Source organism: Thermobia domestica, chromosome 5, assembly GCF_964235325.1.
Source record: "Thermobia domestica chromosome 5, izTheDome1.hap1.1, whole genome shotgun sequence".
Classification (NCBI taxonomy): domain Eukaryota; kingdom Metazoa; phylum Arthropoda; class Insecta; order Zygentoma; family Lepismatidae; genus Thermobia; species Thermobia domestica.
Window position 1 is genome coordinate 47,721,737 of NC_137458.1, and position 19,380 is coordinate 47,741,116.

The 19,380-nt window shown below is 33.7% G+C and overlaps 1 protein-coding gene across 4 annotated transcripts in view; it reads left to right on the forward strand.

Annotated features, from left to right (window-relative positions):
* The window catches only part of klar (klarsicht), an 828,351-nt gene that overhangs the window by 235,882 nt on the left and 573,089 nt on the right, over nt 1–19,380 (forward strand). For all 4 annotated transcript variants that reach the window (XM_081758673.1, XM_081758668.1, XM_081758672.1 and 1 more), the window contains exons 4-6: nt 4,779–4,911; nt 8,627–8,753; nt 17,110–17,277. In XM_081758673.1, the coding sequence (XP_081614799.1) occupies nt 4,779–4,911; nt 8,627–8,753; nt 17,110–17,277 (428 nt within the window). The remainder of the gene's footprint in view (nt 1–4,778; nt 4,912–8,626; nt 8,754–17,109; nt 17,278–19,380) is intronic.

Below are 19,380 nucleotides of genomic sequence, written 5' to 3' on the forward strand. Positions count from 1 at the left end.
CTAAAAACAAAACCACTTGGCGTAACAGCCCTTTTGTGAGCATAAGTTGCTCCAACGCCATCTGTTAGTGACTGGTAGAACTAAGACCACCCTAGCGGCGAGCACGTGCTCAGCGCGCTGCGACGCCCTGCCCCTAACAAGCGCATCAGGAGCTTTCTAGACTTAGTGGCCGTCATGTCTTTTATTCATGTGACTCCCCAGTTTGCCTCACGACGCTGGGTGGGCGCCGAAACATTTGTAATAATGGTGCATTGATTTCTTTCATTATCCAATGAATACCTACTATTATGAAACATTTTTTTTTTAAACTCCTGAATGTGGTTTAAGTATTGAAAGGTGCATTGTAATTCTAAACCAATTCTGATCTTAATTGTTACTCGATTACGAAGTTTACTCCTGGTTTACCCAAACTTAGGTTTTTCGTAATTTTAAATTAGCGGGAAGATTTTAAAGTGTTCAGATTTCTTTGATACTTCGACTTATATTTTGGCATCATTTCACAAAAAATATAAATTAATCCAATATCTGAGTTATTGAGGGAAAAAAGAAGCATTCAAAAAACTTATTTAATGTCCATGTAAGAATAATTTAAGAGTACTGTCTTTAGTTACTTGCTATTGAGTTCAACTATAAACTTACAAAAATTCTATTATTATTATTATTATTATTATTATTATTATTATTATTATTATTATTATTATTATTATTATTATTATTATAATGGTATAGGCAGTATTCTTTCCGTGCTTGAAGATAACATGACACACCTTCGTCTAAATTCGATGGAAAGGAAGCTATAAATTTGTATTGTTCATCGTAGCTGTTGTTTAAACGTAAAGTATTTCCTGTTTTTCTGCGTATGGTTTGAGATTGGGAGGGTTGTTAAATGCTCACTGAATTCTCTGCAACTGTTTTCTGTTCGTCCAGGTTGACTCACGCCTTTGGCGTTATTTAGTTACTGAATTTTTTTAGTGAACAACCAAGGTAACTGGTGATAAACGAAATTTTACAGGAGAGTAATTTTAAGATTTTAGCATTCTCTATAAATCAAGAACTTTCGGTACACCAACTTATATACTAACTTACAAAACTTTCGTTATACTTTTATTAACTTCGTAAGATCATTAATTCATTCATAGAAAAATTGTCTTAACTCGACCTATTGATCCTGCTAGAAAATGAAAATAAATCGAGAGAAATTTACATTTAAACGTGACCACACGTTAGAAATCTGAATTGCTTGGAGTGTTTTGAAATGTTTCCACGTCAATATTGAAAGCAAGCCGAAAGTGAGTGTGTGTGTGTGTGTGTGTGTGTACCTTCATTTGAAAGCAGCCACTACATATATAGATTGATCTACTTTGCTCTATGAATAGTTTCTATTAAGGAAATTTCGTTTTCAATAGCTTATTTGGACTAAATACAAACTGAAAACTTCTAACAACAGTGCAGATAAAACGAGCAAGGTACGCTGCTGCTTCTTTGAGACACACATAGAACTAGGACCAGAATAAACATTTTCGACACGGAATGAACAGCTGTCTTTCATACGTGTGTTTATTTATTTATCTGTCATGTATGAGAGCAATATCGTGCATGGAAAACGTCCGTTTCTGTACTCCACATCATGTTTCGTGTTTCTAAGTGTTCTCCTCTTGTAACTCATGTTCTTTTCTGAAAGATGGCGTACTTGACTCACTTCTCTTGGTCGTAGAATGACAATTTTGTTACAGTAATTGCATTACGCATTATGTTTTTATAGGATGAAAAAAACTTTCTAATTTAATTTCTGTAAAAGTTGTGTATGCGTAAAAGAGTGTGTCACTGTTAGGATCTTTTATGTAAAAGTTTATGTTTTATACATACACTACATTCACAAATAGCATTATCTTTCAGCAAAATAGAAGTGATCTATTATTATTAATTTCAACGAACGCCATTAAAGTCCATTTTCTTTTCGTTTTTTTTTTCCCCAAAACTATGACATTTATTATCTTTGGACAGTATTTTACGTAAACAGAAATTATAAGTTTTTTAAGCCATATCTCATTAGATATAGTATGTATTATTATCATACGAGTGTCATAATGAAGAGCTTTTAATGAGTTCACATTTCAATGTCAATTTCACCTTAATATGGTTCTTGTACAGCATCGATTTTTAGGTTTACAAAGAAATTAGTTTTCCTCGTTCTCTAGAGAACTATGGATGAGATTTTCTACTCCCGCATATCATTTTGTTGAGCCCAATAGGATCCCTATCGATTGGTATATGTCTTACCTTCGGAATTTTTTTTTTCGTTAAGTGCTAATAATACTGTGGAATATACAAAATATTTTAACACTAACGTCAAATACCCGCTTCCTGGGTTAAAATAAGAATAATTAGTAGGCTACTATGTTCCGTTAGTCAGTCACTTTGTACTATTACTGAAGCGCTTTCAAATCGATGGAAACGAAGAAAATATAATGAAAAATCAGAAAACAATAACTAATCTATATAAATAAAAAAAATAATATTTTTATTGTGGGCTGAATTTGGATTTAAACGGTATCAGAAGTGTCAGTGTTCATCTCAGCGACCCCGAAAACTATGGATTCGACATTAATATCGGTCATTTTCGATCATTTTTATGTATCTTCCCCTCCCATCCCCTAAGTTGCACCGTCAAAGTGAAATGGTAAAAACCATCCCAGTCCCGAACCTCATCGATGTTGAAAATTTGATCGAGGTCAGTCGGATGGTTCAAGAGGTATGAAATTACAAACATAGTCACTTTTATTTTTATTTATATAGATTACTAAAGATTGTACATAGGATGTATAAATTTGGCAAAGAAACCATGTTTCTGTTTTATAATAATAATAATAATAATAATAATAATAATAATAATAAATGATCAGTCACGAGGTTGTTTGTATAAAAATATCTTACCACAACGCCAGTTTTAGGTATGTTAGACGTAATCAAAGTACAACTTGGACACACAGTAATCATAAGCCTCTAATTTGCAAGAACTTTTTAAAAATAATTTCTTTTATAGGATATGAGTAAAAAATTATTTAGATATTTTAAGTTTTTTTTTTTTTTAATTGATGAAAGTAAAAACGAATGTAACTGTCGATCAATACACACTTTTTTATGCACAGTCATTGAGCTCATCAGTATAGAACTTTCAATTGTGACCCATTTGAAAAAAAAGAAAATTGTATTTATTTGTGTTTACGTATGGTTAGAAGGATCATTAATAATTTCATTTAAAAAAGTTGTTTATTTATTTATTATAAATTGTTACAACTGATGAAAGTTACTAATCTGAAACTTATATTCTGTTATTTATTTTAAGAAATAAGTTGTATATAATGCTTTCGCTTTGGATATTTTACAGAGTTTAGATCAGCGTATTCGCAGTTTTGCATTCCTAATGTTAGTAGTTTACAAAGTAATGCCCCGTAACATCAGATAGTGGTGTTATGAAAAGTATAAAATTTTGAAAAAAGGAGTGATGTAATTATTATTATTATTATTATTATTATTATTATTATTATTATTATTATTATTATTATTATTATTATTATTATTATTATTATTATTATTATTATTATAAATACCAGAGCAATTTTTACAAAAATAAACTGTTTTAACTTCATGACAAGGGATCTAGCTGCCAATATTGATTTTATTGTTATTATGTATATCTTCAGATTCAAAGAACCAGTTTTTTGTAATGAAATACGACAATAAGTGACTAGGACCTTTTGCATGCTGGATATGCAATTTTAAGCAAGATTGACTCATTGTGTAAATGATTGTTAAATGAAGCTTTAATTTCCATAGTTCTGTTTCTATTTTAATCTTGTATAAATCAGTTTGATCCTTGTAAATCGAATATGTTAACCTTCTGACAAAGACTTTAACCTGCTAATATTCATTCTATACTACAAATTTTCCGGTCTGTTTTAAATGATTGTATAAGGTTATAACATAGTGCTGTATTTTTGCCTATGAACTGTTCATAGAACTGAAAATAAAGTTATTATTATTATTATTATTATTATTATTGTTGTTGTTGTTGTTGTTGTTGTTGTTGTTGTTGTTGTTGTTGTTGTATGCAGTCATAATTACATTAGACGTACTTGATTTACAAGCTCGTATACGTAATCGTTTACAGCAATCTTAAGGTTTGATCGGTTTGATGTATATTACTATAATCAAAGTTCTGTGCTACAGGCAAGGTTTGTAAAATATATAATCAGTTCTTTGATCATTGATATAGTATCAAACTTCTTTACCACTGAAGGAAAGAAAAGTAGTTCATTTTTTATTCTAAAAAAATCGGTGCAAAAATTCTTGTATGTGGAGGTATGTAGAGTCCTGAAACAGTTTAAATGTTTGTATGTATATATTTTCAACTGTTATAGTTTTAGATAGAATAAAGTTGGACTTGTCCCAATCTTGATAGAAAAATTAACTGCTTCTTGTGTACTTACTTAATCATTTGAACACTTCAGCCCCTGGAGACTTTATTAAATATTGCTATGATAAAAAGACGGATTTTGCGTAACTTGTTGGCAGATTAAATATAAACTTTATGATTGTGAATCACAACACGGATATGTTACATAACTTACAATATAATGGACAGTCACAGAGGGTAGAAAGATTATTATTAATTACGTTGAGATAATCTAGATCTTGTTTTTAAATATGCATCTTATATTTACTCTTCAGTGGCATTCTATTTTGACGAAATAACTTATTCTTCTTTGATTTTGCAGGATATGAGATATCTGCCATGAAAACCAGTTTCTCGCTCTCCTCGCTGCAGCCCTCTAGTGGTAGTCTAGAGACCCCTGACCAGGCGAGGATTCGTGCTGAGAGACCCTACAATAGTTTGACCAAAAAGCCCAGGTAACATTAGTGTAAAGTATTTTATTATTTAAAATAGTAGTTTTTAAATTTTATTCACAGAATAACTTCTGGCACAGCAGCCCTTAGGCCTACTATCAGCCGACTTGTGACATTTATGCCTTTGTAGTGATGTGTGATAAGTACGTTGGCTCTCCTCACCATTAATTTTTTTTTTTTTTTTTTTTTTTTGTAGACAGCAAGTTACTACTTCTTTCTTTCAAGTAACTCCTCAGTTGTCCTCACGATGTTGGGTGGGTGCCGCAGTGTCGGCACTATATGGTGAGTACGAACGGGCATCCATTTTTCCTTGGAGCAGACCGACATGCCATGCTTGACTTCGTTGATCCCACGAGAAGCAGTACTCCAGTACAGCTAGAGCATTGGCATATTGTATCGGGTGTTCTAAAAATGGCACCCTCGGACAACAGAGCGCTAATCTACGGGCCGAAATAAAGCTAAAATGCTACATGATGATATATCCTCCGGGGCCACCTTCAGCCGCTATGGGGAATCAAAAATTTCACTATGTGGCAACGTCGTAGATTAAATTAGAACTATTACTAGCGCACTATAAATCCATCAAAAAGGTTACAATGATTGTTACGATAATAGGCGGTGCTAGTATCAGCGTCTATTGACTTTAACTGCCATCTGGTGTAACTATCTGATGGATTGGCAGATCTACTGTATAGTTCTTTATCTGCAACGTTGCCACATAGTGAAATTTGCGTCTCCAGATAAGGACCCGAAAGAGAGTCAATTTTCGACTTAAAAAATAGACAAAAATATGTAAGAAACATACCTAGTAACCTAGGAACTGTCTTTGAAAAGCCAGTGGTGACAGGTAATTAAGAACATTGGTGTTTTTGGAGGTACATTGCTTTTGGATCCATAACTACTCATAAACTGACAACACTTCTCTTCACTCTTCTTGGCTTTTCGTATTTCTCTGTGTCGCTATTCATTCTTTCGTTTTGTTTTATAATAAAATTTTGTTTGAGACGAATCTTCAGTTTCAGCTGAAAATTTCAAAACTGTGGTTTAATGTGTATTTATTAAAATGTGAGAATTTGTTAGAAAGCATTTCCTCAATCAAAACATTAGTAAAGATTTGCCTCGAACATAGTCTTTCCGTCAGAAGTCAAGAGATGGCTGCTTATCTTGCATTTGTATAATATCCTTATGCTGAAATTTGTTTCTTTTTTAAACATTACTTGTTATTTTTTTCTAACTTGCAATCTTTTAACGTTGTCTCATGTAGAATTTGATATATTAGCGATAACATTGTAAGCTATTGCTAATTTTGTACTTCATTATTTTTGTAAATTATTATTATTAGTAAACTTCAATAAGTTTTACCTCTTCGGTGGTCATATCTACAAACTTAACTGTTACTTAAAAACAGTAATTGATTCATATTTTTAATCTAATTGTTAAAAAAATAAGTGGAACATTTACTTCGTTGATTGTGTCTGTAACAGTTTTCCTGCACAGTTTCAGCCATTACTGTACCTTTGTTCACCAGGTTGTCATTCATATGAAGATTGAATCCTTTATAAACACATTTACACTTTTGGTTCAAGAGAAAGACTTCTTAATAGACTGATTATTCATGTAGATTTTTTTCTTTCCTCCGTGCTTTCCTTATGAAAGAACTACAGAGCACTAAGAGTCGATTTTAGGCACTGATTCTTTACTTGATGTCATAAGCGCCTCCGGCATGTAAAAATTGAGGGGGATGAATAGAACAAAGAGTACTTGCATACCCCAACTAAATTTTCGTCAAAATCGTGAGCTAAATAGGAAGCTACTTGAGTTAGAGTGTTAGAGTTTCTACCTCTACCAGTATAATTAATCATATTCTTTCATCATTGAACAGTCACTTGCTATATATTTAGAAGTTTCTATATAGGGAACGTCGGGGTCCCTTTACGTCCATTGTATAGTTCACAAGTATCTTTGTTGAATTTTACTTCTTAATTCCCATTCAGTGCAACTTTGTTTTCATGCTTTCCTTCCCCTAGTTTTGTAAAGCTTCTCCTACTTTCCATGTTTCTTTGTTGTGCTACCTTCATGATACCGTACCTTTACTTGCAAAGTTCAAAATATTCCCACAACTAATTTGTTTCTGTATTTACTTTCTCTCAACTGATATATTTTTCTTCGATATTTCAAACGAATCTGTCTTTTCTTCCCCATCTTTAAACTGTTCAAAATTTAACTTGTCTTCTGCTTTTCTTTCTAGTTATATTTTTTCAGTGTGATTCTACCTCAGTCGTCTCAGATTGTGATCTGACAACTTTTGCATTTTTTAACCCTTGCGTTCATTATCTTTGCTTTGATAATATTCGTGTGTTCCTCCTTTCTTTACTTCTTCGATATAAGTACTTCAGCCTTCTATTATTTCCTTTTTTACACAGAATTTTCAGGTGGACGCGTGCCCCTTGTCTCCCTCCGCCAGAGACTCCTGTGCTTGATGTTAATTTACACACTTAACTTTAAACACTTTAAACATTGACATCTACGACGTCTTTAATGCAAGAGGGCCTTATGAAGAGTCGTTCTGACGCGTGATTAGTGCCATACTAAAGAGTTCGACTAACGTGTATTTCCTGCAGTAATCAGGCCTTTAGTATGACGCTAATCGTATGTCAAAACGATTCTGCATAAGGCCCAGAGTGTTTTAAGACTCTCTACTTGTTAGTGTGTGCGGAAAAATCATTCAATCTGCAGGTCTTTCATTAAGAAATCATCGAATAAAAACTACATAAACAACAAGCTTATCAATAGGTCTTTTTTCAATTTTGAAACTCTTGTTCCGAAAGTACAAAATGTGATTATAAAGTGATTCATTCGATTTTCATGTGGGTGACTTTAAACAAGGCCACAGAATAAGTGGTTGAAACTGTACAAAAAAACTACAGACGCAATCAACAAAGTAAGGGTTCCACGTACTCGTATCTACTCAACAATTAAATGTATTTAATATTCTATTATTTTAGTTCTGCAAGTCGGTTGTCTATGAATAATTCCTTCTCTCTGTAAGGTAGGCCCCATTTAAAGACCAGAATATTTTTTAATGATATAGCATAAAAGAAAAAAATATAATATCAGTGCCAATAAGTATCTTTTGGTTATAACTAGCGAAAATAAAACATCTGAAAATAAAATATTCCAAGTAATACGTACCTTGAATTATAAACATACGTATAAAGGTATTTGATATATATAGGAATTCTTTCATACTTCAGAAACGATTATGTTCGTAAATATCTAATGTAAAAATAAAGTATATAATAATTAGTAGTAAATATTGAAATGCGTGTGGAGTTGGTGTACTAACCTTAACAAGCAATTTTCAGATACAGACATTTCAAGATTTTTATTCATTTTCTTAGTGGCTTGAGCTGAAAATGGAATGCTGTTCTTCGATATTTATATTTCAAATATTGAGGAACAATAATCAATTGCTAGCATGATCGACTAACAAAGTGGGTAATACATTTTTTAAAGTTTTGATCTGAAAATTGAGTGTTTGGAGTTGCTCTCCTTTTCTCAAATACTACAGAATTTTTATAATATTTTTAGTTTAACTTCATAAGACATATTAGAAGCAGGATAGAATAATTTATTGTCTTCGTAATTTCATTCATATTGTAATGACACTTTTGTTTGGTTTTTAGGAATGAGATTAATGTATTGTTTTCACTTTTAGGAGAAATGCAGAACAAGAAAACTGGCGCCGTTCGTGGGGTAGAGAAGAGAACAAGGACGAATTTTGGGCAGCCCTACAACCGAATTACAACTACCTAATGGATAACAATCTGATTGAAAGTTGTAAAGTAAGAATCATTTAACGCAAAAACGAACCATAAGATTATGGCATCACATATTCACATTATCATATAGTAATTTTCATAAAAATGCAGTACAAGGTCATTTCGTTTTGGAATTCAGCTTCTTATTTATTTATTGCCACACAACAGTAGTATCACAATAGCATTTTCGTATTTGGGATACTTCTTAGAATATAAGTTTAATTCTTCTTCTCCTAACTCATAATTCATAATTACAGGCAGGTACACACATAGTTTCATCAAGAAAGGGGGGGGGGGAAAGGTTTGAGCACTGCATTTCACATCAGTTCAGTATTTTTGTATACATATTTTAATATGGGAAGTGTTTATTTCTTCATAATATCATATTAAAGGGAGTTAAAACCCGGAAACTTTCGTTTGAGTAGCATACCATTGGTTGCAATACTGTCCCAATAATTCTAATTAGCATGTTCATAGACGTTATTCTGGACGTCCATTTCTGTATGCGTGTGATTTTAAGAACTTCCAGTTTCAAATTTGAGGAGCATTTTGTATGTTAAGAAATACAGTAATAATGTTAACAAAATAAGAAGGGCATAAAATTACGACGCATTATTTTCAATTATTTCTATCACTGGATCTTCAGATTCAGCCAAACATGGATCTTAGATATTGGTGTTTCCACACCACTTACAAAATGAGGTGTGGTCTTTTACAGAAAGCTCCTGACCATTTGTTTGCTACAGCATGAATCACCTTAAGAAGGTAGTAGATTGTGCGCCGTTCCTATTTAAGTTTCCATTCAAGAAATAGTAGTAAAACCTCACGAACTTGAATTTCATTGGAAGTATCAAAACTCCCTCCTGTAGTGGACGCTTCAATTAAGATTTCAGAAAAACAAAACTTGCATTTAATACGTTTAATGCATGGAAGAAACGTAATTTCCACTTCCGAAGACATTACCTCTATGAACAAAGTAAAATCTGTATTCCATTGTTTATTTTCTTGTCGTGTTAATGAAACTGCATTATGCATTCACATTTTACGTTTTCATCGAAAGTTCCGTCAAGGACGTAAAAGATTAGTATAATACTTAGGTGGTTACGTCTGTAATAATCATGTGTGGATTGTTTCCAGTACTAGAAAACATTGCGTAAGACTGTATGTATCGTATTTATTTTTCCTGTATGTTCCACTGTGTCAAGGCTTATAAATGTGATAAAAAGAAATGTACTTTCGTATCGGCACTATAAAAGTACATTCGTCACACTCAGGGGCGGATCCAGGACCGACTTCTGGGGGGGGGCGGTGGGTTATCATACTGCTACTTTCAAGGGCTCCAAACTTTGGTATGGGTTTTACTTATATATATAAAATAAGAAAGTTTCCTCTTCTGGGGGGGGGGCGATAGCCCCGATCGCCCCCCCCTGAATCCGCCCCTGGTCACACTGTTCTTCCTCGATACTCTTATGTTTTCGAAACGTCATAAGTGATCCATGCATTTTATTTATCTGCTAACCTCGACTAGTAGAATTTTCTCAAAGATGAAAGCATGTCTTTTATTTTTATCATCTCTCTGCTGGTACACAAATTGTTCCATGCATTCGTGGAAGTGATGCCAATTGTTTTAAGAAAGCAAGCTTAGAGAGGTTCCTATTATTTGTGCTTAGGCTCTAAATATTTATTATATTGCACTAATTTATTTGTGTTTGGAGAAGAATATTTGGATTCATTTTTTTACAATGTTAAAAGATAATATTTTGTTTTCTTGTTCTATGGCACCAGAGCTCTTAGTCGCCTCCAGAATCTGCCTCCATTTCTTCGATCTGCCGCATCTGCTTTTCAGTTCTGTATTCCAACTTCCTTCGTATCCCCTAATATCATGTCCCACTATAACGTTCGAATTATTAACATCTGTATAGTATAATTCATCTAAAATTATTTACTGCTTGCTACACGAAGATTATTTAAGGATTACGCACTAGTTTCTATCACATAAATACACTATATTTCGCAATAATTATCAATTGCTTTACAGCAATTCGATACGCGTCTATATTATACGATGTCATGTTGAGTTATATCTTGATAATATTATATATAAACAAGTACATGGTAACGAAAGTGTTACCTTAGTAACAGAGTCAATGTCATAACAACGAGTAAACAAACATTTCTACCTAGGAACCTAAAAATAAAACATTCATAAATCAACATTATTCATAACATTAATTATAACATTTTCTTCTTCTTTTTTCTAATATGTAGCTAGTGCTTGTTGAAATAGCATTTCCCCTAAATATAAATAATAAAAAAAGTACATACACGCTATCGTTGTACCACCACCCTATTCTTGGCCATCCCCTTCTCCTTGTGTCATCTGTGTCAATTAAGAAAATGTTTTTTTACTACTCTTTCTTCTTCCACTCTGGTAAGGTGCGCCACCCATTGTAAATGGGTAAGTTTTATGTATGTTACTATGTATTTATCTTTGTAGCTACTGTATAGTTCGTTGTTATTATCTGATTGGATATTCGTGTTTATCTATTTTTGCTGCCACATATATTTTGCTTAATATCTTTCTTTCAAAACTTCCCAACAGATGTATTTCTTCTTTTCGCACTGTCCAGATTTCAGATCCATATGTAACTGTAGACCTAATTTATAATTAAGGTTTCGTGGATTTCTGTTTTGGTGTTGTTGGAGATAAGATTATATCTTAATAAGAGGAATAGCGCAAAATAGGCATTGTTCGCAGTTATAATTCTTTTGATTTCTGCATTCTGGTCATTATTTGTCGTGATTTTAAATATCAGGTCGGTGTATTCGTTGACCATTTTGAATTTGTATGAATCAATATTAAGATGTGATCCGAGTTTTTTCTGGTGTATTTTGTTCTCAGATACAACCAAAAGTTTGGTTTTTTCCTTATTTATTTCCAGCTCTGCCTGTTTCGATGTTTCCTCTAAGTTCATGAATGCTTCCTTCACTGCTTTAAGACCTCTCCATGATGTTAATGTCATCTACGTATCGTAAAATTTAGTCATTAAGATTCTTGTTCCTTTTATTCCTGGTCGTCGGACTGCAGCTTCTAGCGCCAAATTGAACAGTATTGGAGCTAATTCATTTCCCTGTTTGATATCTTTCTGAATTGGAAATAGTTTGAATATCTTAATTCATATTTTTACCTGAGCTCTTGAATATTTCACGTATCTGCACTAGCTTATTCAGTATGCCTAGTTCCTGAAGTACCTCCCATATTTTCTACCTGTGTACTTTATCATAGGCTTTTAAAGTCTATGAAAAAGTGATATATGCCGATATTCTTTAACCAGAATTTCTGTAGAGTCTGTCGAATTCTGAATAGTAGGTCTATGTTTGTTCGTCCTCTTCTGAAACCATCCTGATACTCTCTCATTAGGAGTTTGTAATATGGTTGCGTATGATGGTTGCCAGAACTTTGTACATTATTGTGAATAGTGTAATCGATCTGTAATTGTCACAGGACAGTTGATCTGCTTTCTTATGTGTGGGGTTAATTAATCCTGTTTTCCATTCCTCGGGCAAATCATATGGCTCGTTCCAAATTTTCTTAATAAGTGTATGCAATATTTTTTGTCCTTCTGTATCTCTTTCTTAATTTTTTTTCTTCTTCAGCGATTGTGTCTACTGCATGGGATCTGTTACATTTTAATCTTTAGATTGTCTTTTTTAACTTCTTGAACTGTTAGAATCTCTGTTGCTCTTGATTAGCTTTGTTAGTTTGTGGTTTCTTTGCTTTCATAATGTACCTGTGCCGTATTTTGTGTTTCTTTTTCATCATGGAATACTCTGTCATTGGTTTCATACCTCTTCCTTAAAGTTAACACCTATAGAAACACATGTTCGTTATAACGTAAAGGTACACATTCAGTCATTTTGACCGTGTGTGCACTTTTAGTGTTTTTTTTTTATTACCTATTTTGCTATTTAAAAACATCGTAAAGCAATAAAAAGATTGAAGAACATTTAAATTAAATTAACAAACAAAGATTATTAGACATGACTGATAATAAATGTATTACAATTTTGAAACTTTTACAAGAGCAGAAACTTGTTATTGAAAATTATCAAACATTAACTTATTATATACTGGTGTAAGCTAAAGTTCACAGACTCCCTCAGTTTCTTTGCTCATACTCACACACATTCTTCAGCACAGTCTGTACATACTCTTCTTTGACATTATCCACATTTGTAGAGCAAAGGAAAGCAGCTAATTTTGAACAGTCTTACTCAAATTCAGTTATGTTCCATTCTCCTCCCTCTTTCTCATAGGCGATGTTAGGCGCTGACCTAGAAGATATGGAGTCTCGCAAATCGGGGCGACTCATATATTTCCATTGATGAAGACTTATCCGTCTTTCGACCATGGCATCGAATCACAGAAAGATTGCAGGGTGACTAGGATGAGTCCAGCGTCGTGGTCAAGATCGAAAAGACCATCCAACTTCAAATGACGAAGATCAGGCTTTCTCAAGTGCTTTTGATCCGACTATTCCTCTGACGTCATGAATGAGCAGATGGGGGTGACACCTACTAAATTACATGAACGTGGTTAATTACTTAAATGACACTGACAAAGTCCGTGTTTTCACATATCGTTGACTTAACACAAAACAGCTAGAGTTGTTACTAAGCTTGCTAATGTTAGCAGGAAGACACATACAAAAGAGACTCATCAAAGTCAAACTACATAAATACGAGTAAAAATATCCTTGGTTGGTCCTTAGTTTATATCTCTTAATACCTGTTCTGTGTATTAGCATATTCTTCGTGTCTGTATCACGTTACATTATTGCTTTCTCATATACTCTGTCGAGCCACACGTTTCGTTTGGGCTTAATCTTTTTTTCTACAGTTTTTCTTGCTGCTCTGAAAATGTTCTCTTTTAATGACGTCCATATCTCGTTGATATTTCGTTTTCTTGCCCATTCATTTTCTTCTATAGATTTAAACGACTTTGCTCCTGTATTCGTTGGCTCGTTCTTCATCATTTAGTTTCTCTATATCCCATTTTTTAATTTTTGCTGATCAGATTTCTACTGTGTTTTTAGTTTTGCGTTTATGTTCGTTATTACTAGATTATAGTCAGTATCTATGTTGACTCCTTTCTTTGTTTCCACATCTCGGATATTGCAACAGTGTTTGCTGTCTACTACAACATGGTCGATTTGATTTTCGATCTTTCCATCTGGTGATTTCCAAGCTACTTTATGTATTCTTTTATGAGGGAACCACTTGATATAATCGTGTTCTTGAATGATGTTAGTTAGTTAGTCTCATGTCGATGCTATTCGTGATCTCATATGCACTGTATTTTCCAATTGTGGGAAAAGAAACAGCTTTCTTTACCAAACTTTGGATTCATATCACCCACAGTTACTTTATATATACACATTTTATCGAGCTGATTATAGAATTCATCCTTAACATTGTTATCTTTCTGGTTTTCTTGGTGCATGGTCTGTAATGATAGTGGTGTAATATGGCTCTGCCCAGGACCGTATTTAGGGGAGGTGCACCTGAGCACATGCACTCCCCTTTGTTATGAATATACAAGATGGCCCAAAAGTAGGTATACACCCCTGCATTGATCAGGTATAATATTCTATCTTATGGGTTTATTTGCTTCGACTGTTCCGGGCTTAAGGTATAAGTAAAATGGCATTAAGAACAAATAATAAAGAAATTTTAATAACAATAAGAAATGATATGAAATACAGTGAGCAGATCAGTACGGGACTGTATACCTACTTTTGGGCCCTCTGTACACTACTAAAATGAGAAGCTAGCAGTGAAAATAGCAACTTTCCAAAACTTTCTGTTGTCATATGTCTATTTGGGGCTTAAAAGAAAGCGGAGTTTTGCAAAAGCAATAGTTTAAGTCGATTGTCTGGAGGTTGAAGGGAAAGGATTTACTAAGCAAAACAATTTTCCTCATTCACATTACAGATACCTAAAGGCATTAAAAACATTCAAATTTAATTCAAATATAGTGGTAGTTATTGGTACACCTCCTATCAGAAAATCCTGGATCCGGCCTTGGCTCTGCCTATATTCTGATTTTGCATATTCTGTCTCATTAACTGGTGTAAAGTTGTGCTTTTTTTTCTATGCGACCTCTGACTATGAATTCATACCGTATTGTTTCTTCTTGTCACTACCACTGAAATAAAGTGTTTCGTTTTGTCTTTGGTGAATTACCTTATTGTCCAATCTCATCTCCTGTGTTCCACAAATGTCTGTATTATACTTCTGAATTTCATTTATTAGGTCTTGAAGTACTCCTAGTCTATGTAGAGTTCTGGCGTTCTATGTTCCTATTATCATCCTCTTATCTCTTTTCCGTTTCTGGCCCCGTTTTCCCTTGATCCATCCATTTCGAGGCGATTCCAGTCTTCTAACATTAGCAATTTTTCCGATGTCAGATTGTTAGCATGATGACCAACTTCCAACCTGGTGACCAGGCCCAACTTTTTTGCCCCCTTACCTTTTATAGGAGTTTCATACCCTGTCTTTAGCAATGTTTAACAGCACCACCACAAGAAGGTGGAGTCAGACTTAGGTGGGAGAGTGGTAGGCTTCATTTCAAAAAAGTAGATCTTGCATTTGGTTTACTTCACCACCCACCTTGGTGCCGATATTGTGTTTAACGATGTTTAAATAAGGAAAAACCTAAAATTTCCTAAGCATGATTTATTTGTCCTAACTTGATTTATCCTTTTCATCTTGTCGAGAAGTAATTTTTTAACTATTTGAGTGTGTTTGTGGTTCGATTTATGAACAAACTATGACTCCTTCATTTTGATATTTATCGTCAAACATGTGTTTCAGAATATATATATATAAAAAAAAAAAAAAAAAAAAAAACAGATGTGCGATGGTGCTTACCCTTGGGTTTTAAATTACACATCATGCGTATGTGTTCGTGTAATTCGCTATGACTCCCTGACAAGTTTCTATCCTGCTGAAACCACAACTCCTAAATGTCAATTTCATCGAAATGAGGCCACAAAAATTCTCTTATCATCACACGGTATCGGTTTTCATTAACTTTCACAGCCTGTCCTGCCTCATCTTAAAAAAAAAAAAAAAAAAAAAAAAAAAAAAAAAAAAAAAAAAAAAAAAAAAAAAAAAAAAACGATGATGCCTCCAAAAGTCGCACCAAACTGTCACTCATTGTGGATAGTAAACTGCTCCATGGCAAGACAAATTGAAGAAATGAGAAATTCAGACTAAGGCGACAATCGGAATGTTTGTGGGTAGAGCAACAATACAAAACAATGTCGGCAACCAAGAAACAAAAATTTGCCAGACGATCCAAAAGCGATGCGCTTTTTGAATAATCCTTTATTTAAAGAGTTATATATTATTTCCCCGATATATATGATGATAACTAATACAGAACTGTGTAGGTTTCCTATTCTCTGTTGCTAGTAAAAGCAACCACTACTGTAACAATAACTCTCTGGTTCCACAACTCATCAACCTTTATTTATCATTCAGTTAGTATTGTGTTTAATCGCAACCTTTCTAAAATCACAATTTTCCACTCTTAAACACTTCTTCGTTTACTACCAAACGCTAAAATTCTTCATCGCTGAAAAAGTATTGTCGAGTAAGTCGGCATATTCTTTCATTAATTCAAGCACCGTTTCACAAAATTCCACATTCCTGTCACAGTCTCCAAGAAACAATTTGTGGACATAATGACCTCCCATGGCCAATATTGAACCTGCTCGACATGCAACATGTCGATTGTGACTATCTTTTCTTTGTAAATTTGAAAATTTGAAAGGAGTCAAGGACTCTAATTCCACATGTTTTTCAACATTCTTTCTTTTTCCGCAGACGGTAACGTTGAGACCGGTAGATATTACCTTTCTGAGACAGTTTTGAATTCGCTTTGCAATCAGAGGAATATTTCTACTATCTTGACTCCTCCACTACCGTTACATCTGGACGGCAAACTACCATGCCTCATATCACACAGCAAGTTTCTCTCTTCTCCATGGTCAGTCGACTACTCATCTCCCTATGTGAAACAAAGAATAAAAAAAATAAACATATAAAGAACGAAACATAATAAAAATGTACAATTAATGGCATACATGAATGATCCAGTAAAACAATGTTAACGACTACATAATTTTACGTGTATTGATTTGGTGTTACCTCCCGCCCATCGTGTGTAGCCCACCTTTATGTTGTTGCTTCTCGTAACCATTGTTTTACGAAAATGCCTTCCGCATAGTTTTGTTTAAAATTTCTCATGTATAATTCTTACGAAATTATGTGTCTTTTTAATGTTTCTTATTTTTTTCCCCGCTTCGTGCAGGAAGCCAGTGGAGAACTTTCTTGGGACGAAGAAGACGTCGCTGCCGCTTATATGTGGAGTTTTAACGAATTCGTTAATCAGTTTTCCGAGCTCTATTCCTGGTTGAATAGTATTCAGGAGGCTGTGTACGGCAAAGAAGAGAATGTGACGGATAAAAATCTTAGAATGGTAAAATTTCTTCTTCTTCTTCTTATCTATGCATATAAAAATGAAAATGATATGTTTGTGACTTAATAACTCTTGAACCACCCGACTAATCTCGATCAAATTTTCAACATAGGTAAGGTTCGGGCCTGGAAGGATTATCATTTCACTTAGGACAGGGGGAGATATGTATATAAAAATAATTGAAAATGACCGATATTAGTGTCGAATTCATAGTTTTCGGGGTTGCTGAGATGAACAGTGACACTTCCGATGCCGTTTGTCAGTGAGAGATAGTTTCAGTGATATAAGGTGCCGAAAGAGTGGAAAAATGAACTTCAGAGGGCTGTAATTGAAAAACAACGATACGTTGAGAGTGCCGTTTAGAACATGACACTCGAAGTCATACCTGCTCGATTGAAAAATGTATGCTTCAAACCTCTGCAAGATGTGTGCGAGGTATTCCGCAAAGGAACATACGGATCTCCTATAACCTGACAAGTAATCTCTACGTTCCTATTAATACCGGAAGTGATAGGAATCTACTACCACTTCCTATTTCAATATTATTTGAGAAGATTTAACGCCGTACAAACCAAACTGCTTCACGTGGTTTATACGTGACACTGCTACTTGCTACCTGGTTTTGTGTAGGAGTAATAGAGCAATTAAATGTTTCAGAACAAATACATTTTTTCAGTCCATAACCCCAGGTAGTAGCCGTTATTGGTTTACTTTTACACTGACACAATCTGTGAGACGATTCTCTAAAATATATGAAAGTGTAAGAAACAGTTATAGATTAATATGATTTTCCTGCTAATTTTACATCCAGCCAATTATATACGTACTATAGGTGCTGTAATAGTTGTCTCATTATGTTGTTGTTATAAATATAGGAAATAACCGATTTTATCTCACATCAATTCCACTGTAGGTGCAGAGCGAAAAATTGCAAGACTCGACAGATTCGAATCGTCGTCTCCGGCTTACCGTATCGATGCGTGTGGTAACACTATGCTGCCCAGTCCGCCCTTTGAATATATATATATATATATATATATATATATATATATATATATATATATATATATATATATATATATATATATATATATATATATATATATATATATATATATATATATATATATATATATTAGCCTTTTCCATCATCCTTTGTTGGCGATAATTGGAAGGGTGAAAGGGAACAAGGGAAAGGGTAGGAAGAACGAGACGACAAGACTCAACATGAACAAACAAAACAAAACAAATGTCAAAAACAAAAAGAGGAACGAAAACAAAACAAAAAGGAGATAATGAGACGGGTGACATACAGAGAGTGAAATAATGCACGACTGGACTGCGAGTCAAACCCTGGTCTTCGATCTACCGTGCCGATATGTTACGATTATACTATTCAGTCCGCTCCCTGAACACATATATTCTATCATTCGTGAAATCGGTACTTAGCCGCTCAGACTACATAGATTATACCACAACCCCTGTTGTGCTTGGACAACCCAGTGTGCACATTACATATATTTTATTATTATTATTATTATTATTATTATTATTATTATTATTATTATTATTATTATTATTATTACTTTGTATGTCAACTAATTGAACGTATAGAACACAAACATTTAACATAATACTAACCTGGATGTGTTTGTGATGATTATCAATTTGTTCTTTTATTTTAATTTCCCATCCACATTTTTGGCAATATATCAGTGATTTTCCAATACGATATCGTATTTAAATCCATACAATCTTCTACTACTATGGTGTGAATGATAAAGTAATGTTCTAATGAATTTTTCAATTTCGTTCGACGAGCTGAGCTCAGTATTTTTGAGTACCTGACTTTTCCTGGTAGATCATTGATGAATAGAGAAAAAAGAAGCGGACCCAGGGGAGACCCTTGAGGTATTTCCTTTCCTATTTGACCTTGACTAGATGTTACCTTGCCAATTTTTACTTTAAAAGTTCTATTTGATAAGTAACTTTCAAACCATTTAATATAAGATAGTGATAGGCCAATGTTTGATAATTTATTCAGAAGTAATTTATGATCAATAGAGTCAAAGGCCTTTGACATATCAATATATATAACATCAA